This window comes from Harpia harpyja, chromosome 7 (assembly GCF_026419915.1).
Source record: "Harpia harpyja isolate bHarHar1 chromosome 7, bHarHar1 primary haplotype, whole genome shotgun sequence".
Classification (NCBI taxonomy): Eukaryota; Metazoa; Chordata; class Aves; order Accipitriformes; family Accipitridae; genus Harpia; species Harpia harpyja.
Window position 1 is genome coordinate 29,221,853 of NC_068946.1, and position 24,239 is coordinate 29,246,091.

The window sequence follows — 24,239 nt, forward strand, 5'->3', positions numbered from 1 at the left end:
TACAGATTAAATCTACTTTAATATGACTACTGGTTGAGTTCGAAAAAGTATCCAAGAGAGGTATGTGGTTAAGAACATGGAAGGTAACAAAATCTGGATGTAAAATTCCTTGGCTGAGTCAGTGTGGTGCCAGCATGATTCCTCCTAAGACCCTTACTCAGAACGTCACTGCTGGTACTTTTAGCCCCTTGTTTTGCTTTCTCTTAGCTTCTCTTAGACACCGTTATCCAGGCTTCCTCCTTTGGTGAGGTTACCAGCTCATATTTGGTCTCCATGACTTGTCCTTTCACCGGGTGGAGATACAGTTTCCTTACCAGGACACTCAGCAGAACTGTAGCCACCATATAGGCAAACCTGAGGGAAGAGGCAGGACAAAAGAATAAAAACCTTGCTATGATGTAAATCTGCCAAAGGACAACTGCCAGCTTGGACAGATTGTCTCAGCAGTAACAGGAAGAGGCTGAAAGCACCTTCTCTCCTGTCTGCCAGAGACACACACAAAGACCTCCCTCCCTGTGCTCACCTCAACTCCGGGCACTCCTGGCTTCCTGAAAAACCCAACAAGGAGAGGTTTTTCATGGCCAATTCCTCACTGAATCTCTCTGGGTCAAACCTATGAAAGACAAAATACACTGAGGCTTTCTGTGTGGGCACAGGATCCTTTCCCCAGACACATGTGCACAAACACATGAGTAAGAAACTGGCAACGCAATACAGAATCTCACTAATTTGCTCTCTCTAAATCACACTGGGTAATTCCACACAGATACATGAAGGCGATTGTGCATCCACTCCATCTATGTTCCCAGCTGGTCAGCTGTGTTCCAGCTTGGTCAAAATGCTGATAAACTGAGTTAGTGTGACACAGGGCTGGAACTAATATGCATTACCTCTCAGCAGTGGGTATTTAGCTTGAGTACACAGCTGACCTGATGCTGCTACCTGCCCTCTATTCCCCTCCAGGGCACACACAATCTGATTTGTCTCCCTCTCTCTCTCCCCGTGTCCCTTCCTCTCTCGCTTCCAAATATATTTCCCTTTTCTCCTTGCCCTTCTCTTCAAGCAGCTGGTGTGTGTGTGTGTATGTGCTGGGGGAGGGAAGCTGGTGACTCATTCAAGTGAGAAAAGCGGTTTCCAGCATTAGGATGATGGAGGCTGTGAGAAAACTATTATCCAGGGCTGGCATGAGTTAAAACAAGATTCCCATAATCAACTAACCACAGGGAGACTAATAAAGTATCATCCAATTTAAATAGAAAAAAAACAAACAAACAAACAGGAAATTTGATGGGTGGAAGCAGTTCTCACTTTCTGCTAAACCTTTCTGCTTATACTTCAAGCCTTTGGCCTCCCTGCCTAACCATCCAAGCTCTGCTTCTACCAAGGTGAAAGAGCATGTGGGTGCTGACCCTCAGTAAAAGCAGCATCAAATTTATATTCCCCCTGAACTGAAGTGGCACGTTACAGATGTTGTAATAGGAAAGAAAATGCAGCTGCCTAGCAAAACAATAGGGAGGGGAAACAGCCACGCACAGTGGTTTTGTACAGTAGGTAGGTGAAAGGATCACAAAGAGCTGATCTATCTCTGTCACAGAAATACACATCTACCTCAGGCTAAACCTCAACCTCCTTCTCCTTGGAATAAACACACTGTGTTCATAGCAGTCCTCACTGTCCCTCCCATGAGGCCTCAACAAACCCTTCCTTAAACACAGTGCATGTCCTAGCCTAGTGGGCAATCCCTGCCAAGATGCTCGTAGATCAGTGCATCAATGCCTGACCCTTTTGTAAGAGCTACACTTGCAGGAGAGGACAAGTGCTGTTCTAAAGGCTCTATTCTTTCTCCTAAATCTCAGCTGTCTGTTCTCTCTGTCTAGAGTAACTGACCCACATCTTTTTTCCCAGCCCAAGTGAACTAAGTCAGTTACATGTTAATATTTACCACAGGGAGGCCCCAGGAAGCTACAGCAATTTTTTTCTTTAACCTCTGAAATACTGGCCTGGATCCAGTTTTGTTTTCACAGATAGAAGTAATGAGGTAGTATTTCCGTTCCCCCTGAAAAACCAAAACCTCAGACTGACATTTCCTCCCTTGCATCATTGTTTCATGATGACAAGCAGTGATTCCAAAGCCATTCAAATCACTGTTTCTCTCTTACAGAAAACCTTAACAAGAATTTACCAGCATTTGCCAGGGAAGCTATGTGTGTGCGCACAAAAAAAGTTTTTATTAAACTCTAACACATACACACATGCACATGCAGACAGGAGCATGGGAGGATCATGACTTGAATTGCCCCAAAATCCTGCCCATGGAGACAAATAAAGACCTTCATAAACTGATTTTCTTACAGACTCCCTTTCACCTCCAAACTCTGCTTAAGGCAGGCCCTGCAGCCAAATGGGCTGTGCTGTAAGATCCAAAGAACATTAATTTAAAAAAGGAAAGGAATTAGTTGCAATAAAAATCTTGATTCTACATACTTGTATGGTGATGGCCAAGATGAACTATCCTGGAGCATCACACCAAGAGCATAAAGCACAAGTGTCTGCAAAGAAAATTAGGACATGTATGTCAGAGCAGAAAGAAATGCACAATTAAAGACACCTCTGGGCAGCCCTGCTGGATGATGATTATTCTGTAGACTACTCATTTATTAGGTGGTTTAAAAAGATAATATGCTATATTCATCTACAGATTTCCAAAATCCATGCCTAGGTGTTAGGATTTTAACTTCTAAGGCCCATGCTGCAACTGTTGGTGGTTAGAGAGGGTCTGATCCCATTCCTCTACTCTTGCTGGCATGTATGTATGGACTACTTTATTCTCCACAATGGAAGGTACCACTCTGTGTGGGAAATATGGGTGATATGATCAGGCCTGAAATCATGCTCTTTTATGCACAACTGAGCCCATAAGCCCCTTCAAAAGATGATTCATCCCTGGTGGACCCAGAACCAGAAGCACATCTGCTCAGCAAGAGAACATGAATTCCCAGAGCTTCTCCCACAAAGGAACTGCAGGGCAAACTTTGAGCTAAATTGTACTTTCAGATGACAGAGCAGCTGCTCAGGTTCAACAGTGTCAGAAGAATTGGCCTTCCTGCCTCACCCCTCTGTGGGAAGAAGAGGAAACAGCAAAATCCCCTCTAGGAAAGGAGAGTGGCCTAGTGCTCCCAGTACTGCCCTGCCCTACCTCTTTGGGGATAGTATGTTGGTCGACTCTGCCCTCCAGCTCCTGCAGCTGTGCAGCAATGGGAGTAAGCTTTGCTGTTCGCACGGTCTCACACAGGACTTGCCGACAGTATCTGCAGCCAGTAAGACTTGGTTAGTTTAACCCTCCCAGAGAGAAGCTTGTCCACATCCTTGTGGCAGCAAGGAGAGCTGAGTCACCTGCTGCATTTAGGGTTGCAGTCTGCTCCTGAAGCTGTCTGAAGCCACACTTCATTTTTTTCTGGCAAGGAGTCCCAGCATCTTTGCAAGAAGCACTAAACCTCATTATCAGCTTTTAGGGAAGGTTATCAAAGTTCCTCTTCACCACACTTTTTTCAGATTTTAAACCAAACTAACTCTGCTAAAAAGCATAAACACACCAGCCCTTTTCTTGGACTTCTCACCCATACAAGAAGCAGCAAGAAACCCACATACTCAATACTCCCTTACTGAAACTCTAACACTAGTCAGAACACAAAATGCACCCAGTGGCACCAACAGATGCACGAAAAATAAAGGCACACTGTTGACCAGTCATCATCCTAGTTCTGTGGCTCTTTGAAAAGATTATTCCATGCTTTCTCTCTAAATACGCCTAACATGAATCCAACCATTAAAATGACTGATTGCCTCTACTTCTGGAAAACTAAGACAGAAACCAAACAAACTTTGGCCTGGCAGCCAGGGCACTGATTCTGTGCTCTCCTCTGACAATGAACCTAAAGGGTTTCCCATAGACACCCTGAAAGGAACAGCTTGGTCCCCATGTCTGGAGCCCTACAGCAGATTCTCTCTGTGCTGCAAGTCATCCTGTGGTTTGATCACTTCCAGAAAAAAGAAGGGAGTAGCTTTTGGATGCCTTCTCCTGGCCCAGTGTAGGCTGGGCATCAGGCTCAAGCACATGAGATGTCCCCACTACGTGAGATAAGCTTCCTCTGCAGTTCCTTCCATGGGACCCACCTGAGCTGCTCGATTTTCTCATGTGTAATTGGTCCCTTCCCCAGAACACGGTCCATCTCCTTGTAGAGATTCTGCTGAACATCTTCTGAGGTTGTCAGGAAATAGACTGTCCAGGTACACACTGGGGAAGAAATCAAGACAAGACTGGACCCAGAAAATGCAATCCTTTACAAACTGCAATCAGTTTTCTTACTTCCTGTATTTGCAACATTACTTTTTGACCCAGAAAAGGGTGACCTCTGTTCACAGCAGGCTGTACTGGTTCTGTATTCAGTGGCGGGAGTAGTGGCTGAACTCCTGTGCAACAAGAGACCTTGCAAGCTAAAATTCTCTTTCCAATGCTATGAGGAGCTTAGGGAGCTGTTCAGGGGACTGAGCCATTCAGCCTCACAGCTTTGGGGAAGGGACCACACAGCCCAGCAAACCCTGGGAAAGCAGGGTTATTAGACCAACCGTGCAAATGAAAGCCTGGTTTGTCCAAAGCAGCCTTTAAATTCCCTTATTTAGGCAGCTTCCCCAGCACACGTCAGGTGTGTGCTCCAGACAGCCAGCATATGGGGCTCCTGACAGGGAGCAACAAGAACAGTACAGCTCTCTGCAGCAGGTTGGCCAGCACTTGTCTCCCCTACATCTATTTTGTGAGGTAGTCAAGAGATATCTTCAACAGCAGAGTGGAAAAGAAACCTTGCATAAGACATAAGTCTGTAAGATGCAGTTTCCCTAAAGCTACAAGGAAATGCTTCTACCACTCCAAACTGCCTATTCATGAGAACTATCTAGAATCCCTGAGGAGTCAAGCCCCTCAAAATGACAGTCTTCCTGGAGTACTTGGAGAGGGTATTCTCTGGGGAGAGTATTATCATAGTTGCCAGATTAACTTTCCACATTCTTTAACAGCCAGCTGCACCTGGGAGGTTTTCTTTGGAGTCCCAGCCCCACTGGCTGAGATACAGGGCTTGATAATCATCCCCCTATTATAAGAGATTTTACACAGCTCCAGTTTGTATTTTTATTTGGTTTTTTTTTCCATAATCTTTGCACAAATCCCAAAGTAGCTCCTTTGAAAGGAGCTTCCTTCCATACATGGAACACACCTATCCTCGAGAAATTCAAAGCAGCCAGTCAGATTCTAGCACTCTGCTTTAATTTCCTTCCCATGTGGCAGAACCTATTTTACAACATGATCTTTGTGGCTTACATCTTTTGGTGCTTTTTCATCAAATTTTGCATCCGTTGGCTGGGGTTAGAGTAAAGCGAAAAGCAATGGGAAGAAATTCTAAGGTTCACCAAAAGACTGGGGAAGGTTGTCAAACAGAGCTTAGTTTCAACTCACTAGCTATGAGGCTGTGTCGAGAGTCTGATGTAAAAATCAACTTCTTCTATATATCTGCAGCTCAGAATGACTGAATATATTTTTTTATTAGCCTAGAATAAGTCTCATGTCATCACACACAGTTTTAGACAGCTGAGTGTAAGGATGGAAAGTTACCTACAATCTGTACTTACAGTTAGCAGTGATTATGCATCCTGCCAAGGAGAAAATCATTGTATCTTCCAGAATCTAGGAAATAAAATCTACTTCAGAGAATGAAGTTCATAAGACTGAAGAGATAAAAAAAGAAGTGGCACATTCTCCACTCAAGCACACGAAATCCCTTTAGTGCAGAGAGCAGGAAATACATCTAGAAGACACAGACTGAACTCTCTATAGAACTTCCACTGGAATGGCACGAGACATGCTTAATATTAACATACTTCTGGTTTATAAAAATAGCAATGAAGCAGTGGCAAGGAAAGCTACCAAAGTCTAATGCAATTAAACATTGTAGGAGTGGAAAAAAGAATGAGAAATGCTGCTTTAGTAAGGAATCTGACCTAAGATGCAAAAACTTAAATTAATCAAAGCCTACAATGTAATGAGCTGCCCATCTAGCAAAACTCCATGACTGTGTAATGACACAACGGCTGCACAGACCTGCTGGTCACTCAGGCTCCCCTGCAGCAAGGTGTCTATAAAGATGTGCCTGTTGAATGATCTGCCTCGACGCTCCTTTGTAACTTTCCTTAAGGTAGATTCCATCTCCATCAGAGCTTTGGAAGCAAAAAGAAATGTTTATTTTAAAACCTGGTCATCCTGAGTGCTGCAGAGAAGCAAATCCATCTCCCCAAGCAGATTTTCAGACCAGCTGTCCCTGCTGGGCTCACTTACAGAAGCAGCCTCTGTTACATGTTACTGTCAATTTGGAAGGCGGTATCTCCAATTTAGTTGAAAATGTAGGAACCAAATAAGACAGGTTGCCTATAAAAGCCACCCTTACAGGTATGACCGAGACCTGTACTCTATGAGCTGAAATCACATAAGGGGAAGTCAAGTAACAGTTAGTGTTGAACCATCAGAGAACGTGCTTAACCAGCCCCCATAAAAAATGTTTAAGCCAGATAACACTAATTGCATGGCCTGTAGAGTTATAATTACTGACTGAAGCATTACCACACCTCCAGCCACTGATGGTGTCCCTTTTGCTAGGGGTTCTACAAGCACGGTGCAAGAGGATGGCTCTGTGCTAAAGAGTCTGCACAGAGAGAGAGAGGAAGGTGGGGAAAACGTGGGAGGGTTTTGGCACAGAGTCCACACACCTGAAGATATTTGGGTGCGTAACTCCTGGTGGCTGTTGTGGGAACCGGGGGGAGTTAGGGACCTAGATGCCATTGGCTGTCTGATTTAAATGACCTACTCAAGACTATCCAGGAAACATGGAGCAGAAGTTGGATCTGAAACTCAATTTACCGAGGCCCAATTCAGCCCCTTCATCTTAGAACTACCCTTCCTCCCTCCTCTCCGTATAGGAAGGGCAGCAACACTTAAAACACCAAGCCTCACTGTCTGGAGTTTGTGAAATTGTAATGCATCATCCTACTACAACTCAGGAACAGTCCTGAACAAGTGCCCATGTGTCCTGGTTTCAGCTGGGATAGAGTTAACTGTCTTCCTAGTAGCTGGTACAGTGCTATGTTTTGAGTTCAGTATGCGAAGAATGTTGATAACACTGATGTTTTCAGTTGTTGCTAAGTAGCGTTTAGACTAATGTCAAGGATTTTTCAGCTTCTCATCCCCAGCCAGCGAGAAAGCTGGAGGGGCACAAGAAGTTGGCACAGGACACAGCCAGGGCACCTGACCCAAACTGGCCAACAGTGTATTCCATACCATATGACATAACATCTAGTATAGGAACAGGGAAGGGGGGGCAGGGATTCGCCACTCGGGGGGACTGGCTGGGTGTCGGTCGGCAGGTGGTGAGCAATTGCACTGCGCATCATTTGTACATTCCAATCCTTTCATTATTGCTGTTGTCATTTTATTAGTGTTATCATTATCATTATTAGTTTCTTCTTTTCTGTTCTATTAAACCGTTCTTATCTCAACCCACGGGTTTTGCTTCTTTTCCCGATTTTCTCCCCCATCCCACTGGGTGGGGGGGGAGTGAGTGAGCGGCTGCGTGGTGTTTAGTTGCTGGCTGGGGTTAAACCACGACGCCATGGGAGAAGCCCATTTTAACAGAGCAGTAGTTGTCATCAGGTTCTGAAACTCACAGAACCAGCAACATAAAAGAAGGAAACACTGGGTTTGGAGGATTTACAAGCAAATCCTTAGTTCTAGATACAAGCTACCTTTGTTTAACATCTTAGCAATCAATACTGAAAGGGTTTAACTATTAAAAACAAAAAAAGACAGGACAACCGAAAAATAAAATAACTTACTATGAAACATATGAGAAATAAAAGCACTGCCATAACACATGAAAATCATGTTACCTTGTAATAGCACATCAGAGACTATCACATGGAAGGTATCCATCAAAGCAGCACTTCTCTACTTGTGTCTTCTAGCCTGTGAGTGACTGTCTGGCAGCACATTCACCAAATGGTGCATCATAAGAATGACCATACAGGCCAAACCAAGTGGCTTCATCTGTCTCCACCTAGCACAGGTGCCTGCCTCCAAGAGAGGTCAAAAGTGGATGCTAGGGAACAGAACAGGAAGGGAGCAAGCATACCCTGATACTTCCCAAGATCCTCTATCAGTTTCCAGACTGGACAGACCCTAGAACTAGACCTGGAACTAGAGTTCTAGCCCTACAAACTTCTTGTGCAATGTCAGGCTTGTCACTCAACTCCAAAACAATGATCTTATGCAAGAATAAGAAGGACACATCTGGTAGCTTATGGCACGATGACCAACTCTGCAGAAAAGCCAAGATAGCTGGGCACGTTAAGTGCTTCCATACGCTAGCTAACTCTAAGTATTAATCAGAGTGGGAAGAAGACTGTGATTTTGGGAGGAACCTACCATCTTCATAGAGCTTCTTCCTAGTCATGTTTTTGTCAAGGGACCCATCCAAAAAACCCTTCCCAATCTCCGACCAGATCTGAAAGAAGGACAGAGAGAAGAGTACCATCACTCACCACAGGCTGAGACTGCTGTGATTATTCTATTCTTCCCTATTCAGGCAAATGAAAACACCAAATAAAATGAAGACTTGCTGTGAATATGGAACTGGTCTCCTCTTTAGGACACCACGCCCCATTCCAGATATTACGTCTATGATAGCTGAAATTGAGTTGAAATGAAACAACTGTAATTACAACTGTAGGGGAAAAGGCATGGGAATCTTGAATGGGAGATGGAACTGTTTCTTTCCCACCCTACCACCAACAGATTTAACATCCCCAGATGTGGACACAGCTTGGGACCTCCTCAGATTTTCCTTTCTCCACAATGTCACAGAGCCTTCAGAAGATCTTTGAAAAGGAGAAGTTCCACTGGCATTCCCAGTAGAATTTAACTGACTTAGGTACCAAACACCTCTCAAGTGTCATTGGATCGAGGTTCCCAATCCCCACAGATCCTTTAGAAACACCTTAGACTAATGACAGCAGGATCAGCAGTAGGATCTTTCTGATAGTTTCAGCCTGGGACAATTGAGGCAGAGCCCTCAAGCTCTTAAGCTTGTTAGCTTAATGTTAAAGTCTCAGCAGTAGCCTGTACTAAACTGTACACAGGCACAAGCTGTTCGCTGTTGGTGTGGAAAAATATAATAGGAGATCTTCTGGCTCTTCATAACACTTACTGCATCATGGTGCCTGCGGAATCGGATGACTTCCCGGTCATCTTCAAAGCTGCTGCCCATAGCTGTCTGCGTGACAGACTTCATGGCAAAGCCCAGCATGTGCTGGCAGAGTGGCACATGTTGTGCCTCAGGGAGGGAGAGCCATTTGGCTAGCAACTCTTCTGACAGCTTGAGAGGGAAGGAACCATTAGTTGGCAGTAATATCAGCAGCCTATTTACCAAACACACCCTGAGACATTCCCACCCAGTTCCTAAGGCAGACCACACTTTCATGGCTATGGCATGAAGCTACACTCTTTCCAGGGTTTCCTTCCATTGTTAACTTAAACAGTAACATTTTAGTCTCCAATCTTCCGCCTCTTCCCAAGGTTTTCCCCCAACAAGGCAACCCTGTCCTCCTCTCTTGTTCCCTCTGTCACAAAAGAAACCTTAAAACCTTTAATACTAGTAGCTCCAGACTAGGAAAACAGATCTATTCTGGCTACTGGACTGAGTCAACAGAACAGTTCTTCACCTGTTTGCAGTCCCAATAGCTGGTTCCTTGCTCCTCCCTTCTGTTCTGGGAAATAAATCTAGAATCCAGATGCTCCAGTATCTTTAACTGCATCTGGTATCTTGGCATAAAAAGTGCCCAAGCTCAGCCCTTCCCTCTAAACCACTAGAGCCAAGAGAAACCAAATATTCACACTGTGCTTGAATGGGCAGAGGCTGTTTGCTGTCTCAAATGCTTATAGTTCCAGCACTAATTTGAATGCAGCTCCTTTATCCTAGTGATCATGCTCACTAAACTTTCCCCGGTGAGCCACGCAGGGCATCTCTGCAGTAACAAAGGCAGTTACACACCTTCTGGATGAGAGCAAAGTTACTTTGCAAGGACTTGGTCACACCATTTTCATACAGCTTTCTCCTCATGTGGCTCTCTCCTGTATCCCCATTCAGGCTGGACTGGTACCTCAAGAGAGACTTCAGCATTGTCTCAAAGGGATCCACTGAAAGCAAATAAAGGAACCACCATTTGAAAGTCAGGCAGTCACACCACACAGGGATGATGAAAACAGCAACCTCTTTCATCAAGCACTCCTACTTCTGGGCAGTGAGCAAGGCATGGCTCCTTCCCCCAGGAACAGTATCTTTGGGGCGTGTGCTGGGTTTGGCTGGGATAGAGTTAGTTTTCTTCATAGTAGCTAGTATGGGGATAGCTTTGGATTTGTGCTGGAAACAGCACTGATAATGCTGAGATGTTTTTGTTGCTGCTGAGCAGTGCTTACACAGCGCCAAGGCCTTTTCTGCTTCTCACCCCGCCCCACCAGCGAGGAGGCTGGGAGTGCACAAGAAACTGGGAGGGGAGCCAGCTGGGACAGCTGACCCCAACTGACCAAAGGGATATTCCAGACCGAATGGCATCATGCTCAGTGAATAAAGCTGGGGGAAGAAGAAGGAAGGGAGGGACATTCGGAGTTACGGCATTTGTCTTCCCAAGTAACCGTCATGCATGATGGAGCCCTGCTTTCCTGGAGATGGCTGAACACCTGCCTGCCGATGGGAGGAAGTAGCGAATGAATTCCTTGCTTTGCTTTGCTTGTGTGTGCAGCTTTTGCTTTACCTATTAAACTGTCTTTATCTGAACACACAGGTTTTCTCACTTCTACTTTTCTGATTCTCTCCCCCATCCCACCGGGGTGGGAGCGGGCAAGTGGCTGTGTGGTGCTTAGTTGCTGGCTGGGGTTAAACCATGACAGGGTCTCAAGCTTCTCTTGCTCAGTATGGGCTGGGACCTCATAAGGTCTCTTCTCTGTGGCAGGATACCATCCTGTGATCAGCTCCCCCTGCAGAGGTTGCCAGCCGGCTCTACCAAGTAACTCTTTAGTAATAATGCCTTGGAAGCTTGTTCGCAGCTTGCCAGTTCCCAGCTGGTTGTGCCATTGACTTGGTGACAACAGTGAGTGTGGCATGCTCCTTCCCCTTCTCCTCCAGCCTCATCTGCAGCCCCTCTAGCACATTCCTCCTTGACATTTGGTGTGCCCTCCTGCCCTGACCATAGCTATAGACTCAAGACATAGCAGCTCGCATGAGAGACTTGGCCAGAGGTTGCTCCATGCACTCCTTACCTTGCTGCACAGCCCCAGCAAACCTCATCTGACACCCTACTGCTCCTGCATGATTTCTCTTGCATGCACTGAGTTCCCTGCTGATGAGCTCTTCCCAAATTAACACCTACCTCTCTCAGTCAGGGCTGCCTCCAGCAGAGAAGCTCTTACAGAAAACAGTACCCCACTAAGCTACAGAATTCTTTCTACTCTTAATCACCTTACTTTCCACCTTCCTTCCACAGACACTTGCAAGAGTGTACAAACTAGACAAAAACACATATCCTCCATCTTCCATATCCATGGCTCACTTCAGTTAGATTTTTAACTCTGAATTTCACCACCAGGGGCCTCTACTTAATAAATTTCCTAAAGTATACTAGGTGTCACTGCAAAACTGTGCAATAAAGTATGGCATATGCTTTTCCCTCTCTGTAAACTTTTCTGTGGATCTTGCAGAACTGGCAGAATCTTTAAGGAACTATTTGGAAGCAGCAATCAGGGGTTTTTCAAGAGGCATATTTTCACTGTTTATCACAGTCTGTTATTTCTCCCAGATGGAGAGTGAAACTTCTGAGGCATCAGAAAACATCAAGGCTGGGCTAGACACATATGACTCTACCAACTGTGGATGTATCTAGCATTCCCAGCAGAGATCAGGGCCTCATTATGCTACTGGACAAACATACAAGAGACAATTCCCACCTGCAGAGGACTTACTACCTAATGACACAAAAGCAGCTAATGAGGCCAGAGGCATGAATATGGTAAACTTTCCTAAATGCTTTTCTCTCACATCATTTCCCTTCCAATGTTTTTAAGCTCTGCATCTCATCCTCTTTCCCACTTTGAAAGACAAGGAGTATGTGCATGTGTCTTTTGGCACAGCAGATGGTACCTGCGGCTCTCCACATGGAGCAGGCTGTTACGTGACTCTAGCTGCTGCTGACAATTCCTCCTCCAAGGTACTTTGCCATGGAGTGGCTGCTGCTATTCATGCCACGATTCCCTGCTGACTAGCCCTGGCAGAGCTAGGCACAGTACTGGGGTAGCCAGAAAGACACATGGCTGGTGGTAAAGCCCACACAGCAAATCTGGCAAGCAGAGGCATTTGGAGAGGCCAGAGGATGCTTAGCACCATCACCTGCAGAAACCGCAAAGTTCTCCTGGTGCATATTAAAGAAAACTGCTGGATCAGCCACAGGCTCCATTTTTTTCTCCTCTGTCCCCAGTGCAAACTGGCAGTCCCATGCGACTGATACATTCACTGTTGCGAACTGAGGACTGCAGAGCCCAGGCTGCCCTTTCCTGAGGGCTGGCGCTGCCTCACAGTATTTGGGAAACGACTGTTTCTCCACAGCTACGGAAGGCTAGTGACTCCGCAAGGCACAAACTGTGTCTTGGAGACAGAGCTCTGTCCTGCCAGCACTTCCATGGACTTCTTCCTTTGTCCTTGTCTTGAAAACATCTCTAGGGTTACACTTTCAGTCCTCTTAGTGAAGCATATCAAAATTTCAACTGTTCCTTCCACTTACAAGGAAATCTTCTCCCTCATCCCAAGAACCTCAGTGCTGTCCTGGACACCATTGTAAGTAAATATGGAGAAAAGATCTAACTCTGAAGAGCCAGGACAGATGCCTAGCAGAACTGAACATCAGAGATGGAAAGGACCTCTGAAGCTGCACAGTACAAATGCACACAGAACAGCAATGAAGCTGCCCTGCTCAAACAGGCCGGGACCCATAACTCCATCTCCAGCATTCAGCACGCTTCACGTTCATTGTCCCAACCCAAAAGGCAACATCGACTCATGGGAGTTTTCCAAGTGGGTCTCTGAACCCACTGCTCCTGGCAGTCCTGAACTAGTCCACCCTCTTCACATCCAAACCCTTCGCACTGGGCCTGGACTGCTTCCCCAGAGCCTCTCATGGGAATCACCAGTATCAGCAGCAAAGTTTGACTTCCTTTGAATTCTCCTTGCAAATTAATCTTAACCAAGCTGTAAGAGGCCATGAAAATGTACCAACTTCAAACACTGCTTTAAGCATGAGGAAAAACAGTCTCCTGGCATTGGGAACCTGTTAATAACTATGAATGCAATTAGTCCAACTTCAAGGCTCTCATGAGAGATGCACTCTCAGCACCTCTCTCTTTTTCTCTCCAAGAAGTTTGGCCATACCTGTGACACACACGAGACAAAAGGAACCTTTCTACGCTACTCGGAGCCAAACCCTACACCTCAAACTTGGAAACCAACAATCATGCATCTAAGAAGAGCAGCTCTGGCCTCAGGTACCCCAGCAGACTGAGGAGAAGTCACATGGCAAGGGTTTTCAGGTGGGGCTGGAGAGTCAGCAGTTGGATGTAACCCAGTCCACAGTGGGCTGTTTTCTGCCCCACAGCGCTGTGTGCACATAAGAGATACAGACAAGACCAGGTCTCCAACAAAACTGCAAGCTGCCCAGAGCCAGTTTGTGGCTGAGAGCTACCACAACATCTATTCTCACTCACCAGGAAATGGTACAGGAACTGCTTTGCTACAGCCACTCAGCTACTACGTGTTGTTTATACCTCAAAGCTCCAGGAAAAAGAATCAGTAAGATTCCTCACCTCTAATAAAGTTTGAGCACTTCTGACAAGCATCAGTGCTAAAAGGAAAGCACTGATACAACTAACATCGCTGCTTTTTCAGGTCTGAGTTCAGTACAGATCATGAGAACCCTCCTTCTTAGGCCTGCTGCTGCTACCTTTTTGAGGATATAAGCTCTTCCTTCTGCTGGGCTGAACACACTTTCCCTGGCTCCTCCTGCACAACAGGCTCCCCACTCCTCTGAGAGCACTGGCAGCCTTTCTTTGCGCTTGCTTTATTCAAAACCATGCCTGAGTACAGAGGTCAGAGCCATACACAGGATTCCAGGTCTGGCTCATGTTCATCTTGTGAAATAGTCTAGATGCCTTCCTCTCTCTACAGAAAAGACATGACTCACTGTACCCTTTTCTTTTTTTCCATAGCCCTGCGATCCTGCAGGCAATTAATGCAGCCTGCTCTTGCTCCTCCCCTTCCTGCTTCTGCTGCCCCAGCCCTCAGGGGTACCCATCTCCCTCTGCTTCCCTGTGTTGACAAGGGGTCCCAGCATGATGCCATCAGGGCAGGCTGCTAACATTAGTGGGAGTATTTCACCTCCCCAAGCCAGCATTTCACTTCCCCAACACAATCCAGCCTTGCTCTCTCTTTCACTTCTCATATCCCATTACCTCCAGTCTCAGTGATGACCCAAGCAGTGTCCAAGCAAATTCTGAACCGAAACCCTGACAGAAACACAGTCCTATCACTTTCCTTGTCCAGAAGTCTAATTATCAAAGAAGTATGACATGCATTTCCTATTTATCCTCATCCTTAAAAAAATATGTTTAGCCCTTGGCATAGCAGGACGCCAGACTAGTCTGTAGCTGCCTGGGTCACTTCATTTCCTACATTTAAGTGGAGGCACTGTATTTGTTTTTCTTCAGTATTTGGGTACTCCCAAATTCAGTACGTTTCTGAGAACTTGCCTGCTCAGGGGCCTGTCACCACTTCTCTGAGTTTTGAGAAACTGACTGCCTGCTCAATTTCCCCCAAACACACTTGAGCACATTCAGATCTTTCAGGGTGGGTGTCCACCTTCTGGAGTGTCATTGCAATCCACTGTGTCTTGCTGATCTTCGTTAACTCCCACTCCTTCCACAGATTGTCACCATTTTTTTTGAGCCTGTCATGCAACTGTACAAGAAGCTTACCCATCACGACCCCAGCATAAAGTGATGCTGAGATATCTGCCTGTGCCTAAAGACAGCCTACAGTATCAGGTCAGAGGTGTGCAACCAGCACCTCATTCAACCTTATAAGATGAAAACTGGAAAAACTAAGAGGTTAAACCCAAACACCAACTGAGTTAACTTATTGTCTGTGATCACCTTGGGAAGCAAAACACCCACGTAAGAGGCTTACAGCATAAAATAAATACCCTCCAAGGACTAAGACGGTCAATTCAGCTACCAGCACCACTGACCACTTCCAAGACTGGAAGATCATTAAAGGTTTTCAGCACAAAATTCTACACACCAAAGAAAAACGAAAGTTAAAGAACTTCTTCAAATAATATAAAAACCTCCACGCTGAACCACATAAGGGAGCTATCACAAACTAGCGCAGCTGTTTTCGGACTTAATTTAGCAAAGTTCCCCCTCTTAAGTCATATTTCAAGCTGCTTTTAAGATGTGTGCCAAGTGGCTACAGGATCTTCACCTTGCTGTTTCAAGTGACTAATGAGCATGATGCTATCCATAAACATTTGCCTGTCGGGAGATGGTAAAAGACAAGCAATTTCTAGATGGCCACTGGACAGCAGCGAGTCTTGGTCACTGATACTCAAGTCCAATAAGCAGGACCAAAGACATACCTGAACCACCATGTCAGCTGCTAACTAAGTCTCATTTTCCTTCTACTTAGAATGAAACCCCAGCTTCCTTTGACATAGGATGCCCAGCAAGGCCAGAAGGAACAAATGGACTCGGACAAAGCAAAGAACACTTACACAACCGGTTGGGGTTAATATGTTGTTTCAGGAGATCAATGGAGCCGAGGCTGACAACAAGACGCCTTCCAAACCAGAAAGAGACCAGTGGGCCATATTTCTCATGAAGGTTCACCAGGAACTCATGCAAACTGCTGCTGGAAATTATATCTGGCAGGTTGCCATCCCTGAGGAACACAAAGAGGATATCTGGTCATGAACAGCATCCTCCGCCAATGCTGAACTTGATCGATGTGGAGATGGAAACCACTTACTTTTCATCAGTTGGAGCCAGCCCAGGGATACCTGATGCTTGCCTAGATGCCTAGAGTAAAAGAAAATGCATCAACCTCCTTGAACTTAAGATTTTAAACAAGCCCCACAGTTTTCAAGCAGGAGAGCTAGATTTTCAACATCAGTGCTGCTGCACTACTTACAAACATTAAAAAAAAGCTGGATAAGCCACATCTTCAGGCCTCAAACCTGCTAAGGGTTATGAAGCCGATCAACTGTTAAGCGTGTGCCTGGTCCCACTGGCAAAACGCGGATTATTCATCTGGTTAGATGAAAGATCCCTGCGTAAAGATTTAAAGGGTCAGGTTTGCAATGCAGATCTTGCCCCCAGATCTTGCCCTGGGGATCTGCACACGCGCAAATCCGCAAGGTGAGCGGATAAGGCCTTTCTAAGAGGGATTCACCGGAGCACGTCAAACACGAGGCGTGCCGAAGCGTGCGGGCAGGGCTGCCCCGCTGGCTCGGCAGGGACGGACGGACGGACGGACACACCCTGCAACAAGCGCTCCCGCAGGCGTCAGCCACGTCCCCGGCAGGACCCGGGCCCCGCGGCACCGGCGTGGGACGCCGCCGGGGCGGGCCCGAAACCCCGCCCAAGCCCAGGGGACGCGGGAACGGGCCGGGGCGGGCCGGGGCGCGGTGGCGGCTCGGCCCCGCAGCCGCTCGCTCCCTGACCGCCTGCCACCGGGGGCCGGGCCGGGCCGTCCCGTCCCGCTCTCCCCGCCGCCGGCAGCATTACCGGGTAGAGGTAGAGCACGGCTCCCACCAGGATGAGCAGGAAAGTGACGGCAAAGATGGCGAAGTCCAGCATGGCCGGGCCGGGGCGGCAGGAGCGGCGGCGGCGGCGGCGGCAGCGGGGCCCCACCCCGCGGCCCGCCGGCGGGGCAGGAAGGGGCGGGCCGGGCCGCGCGCACCGCCCGCGGGCACGGCCCGGAGCGGTATGGGGGGGCCGCGGCGCCTGCTGCTGGTCTCCAACTCCACCCTGCACGGAGGGGGGTACCTGGGCCACTGCCAGCAGCACATCAAGAGCTTCCTCGGGGAGTAAGCGCTGCGCAGGGGCTGCGGGAGCCCGCCCGGCCCCGGGCCGCCCCCCCCCCCCCCCCGCCTCCGCGGCTCTAAGCGCTCTCTCCCCTCTCTTCTCCCAGGAAGGTGAAGCGGGTGCTCTTCGTTCCCTACGCCCTGCACGACCGAGACGCCTACGCCCGCACCGCGAGGGAGAAGTTTGAGAGCTTGGGTAAGGCCGGCCCGGCCCGGGCGCCGAGTGCCCCGGGCGGCGGCTGCGGAAGCGTCGCCTTTGCCGTGGGGCAGCCGTGCCGCAGGGGCCGGCCTCGCCGGGCAGCGCCCGGGCCGGCACTCGCAAACCGCGGCTCTGAGGGGGCGTGAGGCGGCGAGCAACTCTGCAACGGTCTGCTTTCCTGGGGTCCGAGCGGGGGTAGTGCCGCGGAGAGCGGCGGAGAGGGGTTTGTCTGGCTCTGCTGCACGCCGTTGAGTTACGGCCAGCAACGGCAGTTGAGAGCAGCAGGCAGCTGTTTGCTAACTTCTACCTAGAAGTAGATGCTTTAGAGGCCTCCGGAAGAAATCTTGTTGCGACACTTCTAACCACTTCGGGGAGGAAGTTTTTATTCCTGAATACTAAGTGGCATCTTTTTATTCTCCTTAGTCACGCAGGGGAACGTTTCTTCCCATACGTCTTAAACCTCTGCTCAAGCCGTGCAACTACTGGTGTTAAGTGAAAACCGCTACTATAATGCACTTCAATCAGCCAGATATTTCCATGATGAACAGCAACTGAGCTTTACTTTGAGCAAAGATCTTCCCAGAGCAGCCTACAGCAACACCTCCATCTAATATCTATTACTGTTCAGGATAACTTTGGACCTGTTACTGTAGTAATAATCAGTACTTACTTCCCTGGGCAGCACACTTTGCTTCTTGTGTTGCAGAAGGACTGCTGATATCAAATGTCCGTGTTCTTCTGGCTGTCGCACTTCCCGTACTCAGTGAACCCCAGCAAGGCAAATCTGTCAAAGCCAGACATTTTAACCATTACCAAAAAAACCCCCCTCGGATCAGATATTTGTACTAGTAATGCTAGCCCAATGATGACACATCCTGTTCAGACTCAGCCAAGCTGAAGACTGACAGCTTTTTCCCATCTTTTATTTTCCAGTTAGCTGGTAATGCTCAGCCTGCACCTGCTGAGTGAAATGCTCTGCTCTTAGACACTGAGCACGTATATCCATAAAGCAAACATTTGCTTTGGTACAGCTGGATGCAGAAGCCCTGCACTAACATAGGACACATACTCTGTTTTGTGTTGTAGAGTTCTCTGAAGTTTCCCTGGTTGTCTGGTGAAACATTTGTCTCGGGGCGGAGGGAGGGCAAGGGGGTGATGGAACATACCACATTCTTCCTCCAAACTGAAGTGGCAAAGGTAAATACTTTTTCATTTAAGGTTATGGGCTGGACAGCATTCATGAATCTTGTGATCCAGTGGAAGCTGTAAGGAAATCTGAAGCAATATTTATCGGTAAGTTTTACTTCTTGCTCCCTGATGAGGGTTTATATAGGGCATTAGATTAGTCCTGCTCAGAGCTGGCACTGTAGAGAACAATGAAAAAGTTGGGCCTAGCCATTATTAGAAACTACAGAAAACAGTACTTTAATTCGGAACAGTAAGACCCTAAATTTTCTGGTGGGGAGGGAAGTAGGAGAGATTTATTAATGGAACTTTGTCTCCAGTAAGTTTCAAATTATTCATTTGAACAGTACTTCAGTGTTAAAAACATGATCATCACAGCTGTATCATCACTTTATCAAGTCTAAGAAGATTCAGGGCTACTGTGCTCAAATGGAGCGTAGTCCTAATACCATGCTGCTGGGTATTAGAACAGCATCTGCTGTCAAACAGCCAGCGTCAGTGTTACAAGGACTTGGGGGATGAGCCTGTGGCCTGCCCAAATGACCGTTCTTCTGAAGCTTCTGGTTTTACTGCTGCTCAAAGCAGGATACTACCCTGAGTAGTGCACAGAAATCATTGAGCCTGCCAAGTCTGTAAAGGCTTCAATTAAAACTGGTGGTGAAAGCACATTAAATAAGCTGGACTCTCGTTCTGCAGGAGGTGGGAACACATTCCGTCTCCTGAAAGCTCTCTATGACAACAGTCTGATACAGGAGATCAGGAAAAGAGTTCTTGAGGTACAAACTACGTGACTCGGGCCAAGTCTGAATGGCAGGATCTCACGCATAAGCTTTTGTTTAGACAAATCCAAGTTGATTCTACATCTTTGTTTCTGATATAATTCAAATATTGAGCCATCTCATGCAACCTGGTGAACTGAAATCTGTGGCCAAATAAGGCTGTCATTAGCCATTGAAGCCTGAAAAGACCAAGGTCAGCAATCTGTCTTTCTAGGACAGTGTCCCAGATGTGGGACTGCAAGACCTTGGGATGTACAGCGCTGCACAGTACCTTAGAAGTAAGCCCCTCAACTTAAAATACCAATGAAGAGCAGTGCAAGACTTAATAAATGTCCAGAAATGCTGTTTTTCAGCTTGGGATGTCCACTCTGTATCTTGTTAATAGATATAGATGTGTTCAGGTTTCAGGTTGTCCGCTAATAAACCGACAACAGAACTGGATCCATACATGCCTTTTAGACAATGTCCTGTTGACATTGAAAATGGTGTAATTACCTTGGGTACCTCCTTGACCTGGAATTAAGAGGTTTGAGTGCCATTGAGCCCTTCTGGTCAGCAGCCCCATTCTGGCTGGTGAATTTCATGAGGCACAGCAAAGATAGGCCATCTATGGAGGAGAACAGAAGCAAGGTGTTCCCCTAGCCATGTGGAACTGCAGATAACTTCAAGCAGATTTATGCAAGCACAGTATGTTTGAAAAGGTCAGCTGCCAAGAAGAAAGGTTAGCTAGGCTGTCTTAATATACAGAAATTCAGTGCCTGTTGTGGGCAGAAAAGCCAGAAAATGTTTGACTCCCAGTGAAGTCTAGGTAACTATTTGGTTATATTAGCACCAGTTCTCCCAAGATAGCTTATTTTTACAAATTGTTCAGCATTATCCATATACTTGCATGTTTGTGTGGAATCCTTCTATCTACAGCATAGTACATAGTCTTATGTACATAGTAGTAATACCTAAACTAGTGCTAAACTGGCTGGTCACAGTACTGGTAAGCTGATGCTGTGGCAACATTGTACTCGGCTTCAGATGGTCTACTCTCTTCAGAAGCTAGTTAAAAGCTAGTTCAGATATTTCCTGTAATTGCAATGTAGGCAAGTCTCTCCTCTCTTAATAGCAAAGTCCAATATATGCACTGACAACATTGTAAGTTCTCTCTTGTGATGGGGTTGCAGAGTTGTGAGTACAGGACATTCAACAGTTAGTTCTCTGACAACTATGACATACGCAAACTACTGCCCACCTCAAAACCTGAATTCTTGTTCTGCTTTTCACCTGTAAAGTTAGCCGTGAGATGAGTTAGAAGAACAAAGTCTAATCTGACTGCAGAGTCTCTGAGATTGATAGAAGATGCTATAAAATGCAGTTCCTAGTTGTGATACAGTATACTAATCATTGCTTTTGTCTTTCAGGATGGGATTCCTTACATGGGATCCAGCGCAGGAACTAATGTTGCTACCATCAGCATCAATACTACCAATGACATGCCAATTGTTTATCCACCTTCCCTGCAGGCCCTAGGTTTAGTTCCTTTTAATATTAATCCCCACTACTTGGACCCAGATGTTAAAAGCACTCACATGGGTGTAAGTAAAGCATGTCAGAGCTAACACAGTAATCGGGGTGTGGAGGTGTAACGATAGCGTGCATTTGTGAGGCCTTACAAAGCTATAAAATGTCTAACAGCTGCTCCCTAGAGCAATTGGAAATGCCAGTGAAGCAGTAACATTTTACTCCCTCCTAAAGCTTTTCTTTGAGTGGGAAGAGGAGTTGGCAACAGTATTACTGAGGTGGAATGAAGTGTTTTTCACAAACAGAAGCTTTTGCAATGTCTGAAATACTGTTGCTTCATACCTGGCATGGAATTGGGGGTGAGGCGTGAAGATAAACTTGAAATGTTAAGATGCAATGTGCTGTGTTTCTGGAAAGTCCTGCCATAGTCTGTCTTGCCTGCTGCTTGAGAAGACCTAACTTAAACATACATTAAGAGGCTTAAATACCTAAAGGTCTGAAGGAACCATCAGAAGAGGGAGATCTTGGTATTACAGGCAATCTTATGTAAGAAAATACCTAGGCACTCGTGTCCTTGCAGAGAGCACACCCTGTAATGTCCAATACTGAGCAAGCACATGTCCTGGTATAGCTGAAAGAAAAACACTTTTAACTATCAGGCACAAAGACTGACAACTCCACTGCATGGAGGAGCTGATTCTTCAATAGCCTGTCAGGAGCCAGTTCCTCAGGGAACAGTTTCTGTGGTGCATCTTTTTAACAGCCCAAATACTTTCCTCCTTGTAATCAAGATTTCTTCATGGTTAGAGGAAGTATTAAGAATTAGGGGACAATGAAGAGATGGAGAATCAGTGTGTGCTTCTAGAATTTAGATTAAGTTGTAGGTACTCATTTAATCAGCTTGTCACTAGAGAAGCACGCAGTCTTCCCTATAAGTAACTTTTGCTGTTTCTCCAAGAGGAAGCTGGAAGCTCTGTGCTGTACCAAGTCCCTGCTGTATTCCTGTGTTTCCTTACCAACAAATCCTTCTGGTTGGATTTCTTTAATTACTGTTGCTCAGTTCAGCAGCAAACCCTCAGGAAACATGGCAGAGCTGTTCACAGAAGGAAATTCTTCAGTGTAATACCTACTTTAGGACAAACAAGCAGATATTTAATCATTGGAAATCCATAGTTCACTACCCTCTTTCATGAAGGCGGCATCTCAGGCATTTGCTTCCACCACTTTCCTCAGTGCTCTTGTTCTGAGGATGAGCACATAGAGATAGCCTTATAAAAAAAAAAAAAAAAGACAACCTAGATGAATTGAGTGGAAGTAAGTTTTAAGGCTTTTCAGGGTTGGGATTGTGTGAGTTCTGTTTTATCAAACTGCAGCAATTGCTGCTAGTGATGAAGGGTAAAATATGTATCTGTTAAAGTCAACTGGCACTCCATTCTGCTTGAAGGAAAGTGCTTGCTTTGTTTAATGTTACAAAATAGCTCAGTGTAATGCTACATGGATAGCTCCAAGTCCTCTCTTACTGCCTGGGCAGCTAAATCTACACTCATTATTGCAGGAGACAAGAGAGGAAAGAATTCGCCAATATCATGAAGAACCAAACACACCTCCAGTTCTGGTGAGTAGTAGTTCACAGTCAGGAAGCTCATGGCTGTAGCACGGTAAACATTTTAAATGCATTCTTGCTAGCTTTCAGTGTGCATTCCCCTGTGTCCTCGTTTCAGCTGGCGTAGAATTAATTTTCTTCTTACTAGCTGGTATACTGTGTTTTGGATTTAGTGTGAGAATAATGTTGATAACACACTGATGGTTTAGTTGTTGCTAAGTAGCACTTATCCTAAGTGAAGGATTTTTCAGTTCCCCATGTTCTGCCAGCAAGCAGGTGTACAAGAAGCTGGGAGGGAGCATGGCCAGGACAGCTGACCCAAACTAGCCACAGGAATATTCCATACCATAGAATATCATGCTCAGTATATAAACTGTGGGAGTTGGCCGGGAGGGGTGGATCACTGCTCAGGCATCGGTCAGCAGCTGGCAAGCAACTGCATTGTGCATCACTTGTCTTTTCTTGTTTTTTTTTTAAATTTTATTTTATTATATTATATTCCTTTTCATGGCAATTATTTTTCTTATACTTTATTATTAGTAGTAGTAGTATTACATTTTATTTTACTTTAGTTATTAAACTGTTCTTATCTCAACCCACGAGTTTTACTTTTTTTCCAATTCTCCTCCCCATCCCCACTGGGGTGAAAGAAGGAGTGAGCAAGTGGCTGTGTGGTGCCTAGTTGCTGGCTGGGCTTAAACCTCAACACCCTGCCTGACAATCATTACAGAACAGTGGCATGTAAGGCTAGTTATATTCTTGCTAAGGGCTTCAACCTTGGATTTTGCTCACTTGCAGAAAATGGGTTAGAACAAATGAAATGCATTCTGCCTATTAGATGCTTGGAATCCTGTTGCCAAACACTGTATTTTAGGCAGCTCTGATCTTTCCAGTCACTGGCCACCAGTCGTATGTTATATGTTGGGGGTGGTGTGCATGCAGATGGTAAGATACCTCCCCTTAAACTTTTTGCAGATATTCTTAACTTCACATGTTGTTTTAATCTCTGGGTTTCTGAATTTTCTCATTCAGTAGTATGTTCATAATTACAGTATGTCTATCTGGGGAAGTGGGACCTCTGGGTTTCCTGTCCCTGTGCTTGAGGCCTGGAGTATAAAGTTTGTGCTCTAACAAACCCAGCTGGCTGTTACTTGGCCCAAACTGGATTGAAGAATGGTGGTAGCAGAAGTAAGTGTGGAAAAAACACTTTCCTTTTCTCCTTAATGGTTTCTCCTTTAAAACTGAAAAATAAAATAAACAAGAAAACCAGCTTCTAAAACAAGGTAACTCACCTAATTTTGTCTTGGCATCTTTGTTAGAAATAGGTGAGCAAGAAAGTATTGTCTGTAGTCATGGTGAGCTGCACTAAGACTGGCCTGCTTGTGACAAGCATTCTAGCCTTTTAAATAGCTTGAAAATAACATTAAATGTTTCCACCTACATTAGGGCTTGCGGGAAGGTGCAATGCTGCTAGTGGAAGGAGACAAAGCCACCTTGCAAGGAGTGACAGGAGCACGTCTGTTTTTGAGGTAAATGCTTCATTTGAATTGATATCCTCCTTCAGACAGAAAGGGAGAGAGACTTCTATTAGACTCCTGGCACATGTTAACCTGGCCCCCAACGTCAGAAGTTACTTAATCCCTTGCTTCCATTTCTCTTTGGGGAAAACATGAGTATTGCTTTATGCTCC

The 24,239-nt window shown here is 46.1% G+C and overlaps 2 protein-coding genes across 4 annotated transcripts in view; one reads left to right on the forward strand and one right to left on the reverse strand.

Annotated features, from left to right (window-relative positions):
* LOC128143731 (cytochrome P450 20A1) lies at positions 1 to 17,107 on the reverse strand. Of its 2 annotated transcripts, XM_052791325.1 has the most exons (14): positions 16,976 to 17,093; positions 16,380 to 16,517; positions 16,218 to 16,267; positions 15,964 to 16,130; positions 10,146 to 10,291; positions 9,303 to 9,470; positions 8,522 to 8,600; positions 6,149 to 6,264; positions 5,680 to 5,734; positions 4,174 to 4,294; positions 3,197 to 3,308; positions 2,485 to 2,549; positions 524 to 613; positions 1 to 354 (listed from the first exon to the last, which is right to left on the reverse strand). In XM_052791325.1, the coding sequence occupies exons 2-14, from the start codon at positions 16,383 to 16,385 to the stop codon at positions 204 to 206; spliced, it is 1,326 nt and encodes a 441-aa protein (XP_052647285.1). In that variant the 5' UTR covers positions 16,386 to 16,517; positions 16,976 to 17,093; the 3' UTR covers positions 1 to 203. The 2 variants fall into 2 exon arrangements, with proteins under 2 accessions (XP_052647285.1, XP_052647286.1); XM_052791326.1 differs by lacking the exon at positions 16,380 to 16,517 and having other exon boundaries at positions 16,976 to 17,107.
* LOC128143734 (alpha-aspartyl dipeptidase-like) overlaps positions 16,894 to 24,239 on the forward strand; it is an 8,235-nt gene continuing 889 nt past the window's right edge. Inside the window, exons 1-7 of one of the 2 annotated variants that reach the window (XM_052791343.1) lie at positions 16,894 to 17,018; positions 17,386 to 17,470; positions 18,692 to 18,766; positions 19,355 to 19,434; positions 20,847 to 21,020; positions 22,502 to 22,561; positions 23,996 to 24,078. In XM_052791343.1, coding sequence (XP_052647303.1) covers positions 17,007 to 17,018; positions 17,386 to 17,470; positions 18,692 to 18,766; positions 19,355 to 19,434; positions 20,847 to 21,020; positions 22,502 to 22,561; positions 23,996 to 24,078 — 569 coding nt within the window. In that variant the 5' untranslated portion in view covers positions 16,894 to 17,006. Of the gene's footprint in view, positions 17,019 to 17,143; positions 17,278 to 17,381; positions 17,471 to 18,691; positions 18,767 to 19,354; positions 19,435 to 20,846; positions 21,021 to 22,501; positions 22,562 to 23,995; positions 24,079 to 24,239 lie in introns of those variants that run through there. The other variant, XM_052791342.1, reaches the window with a different exon arrangement.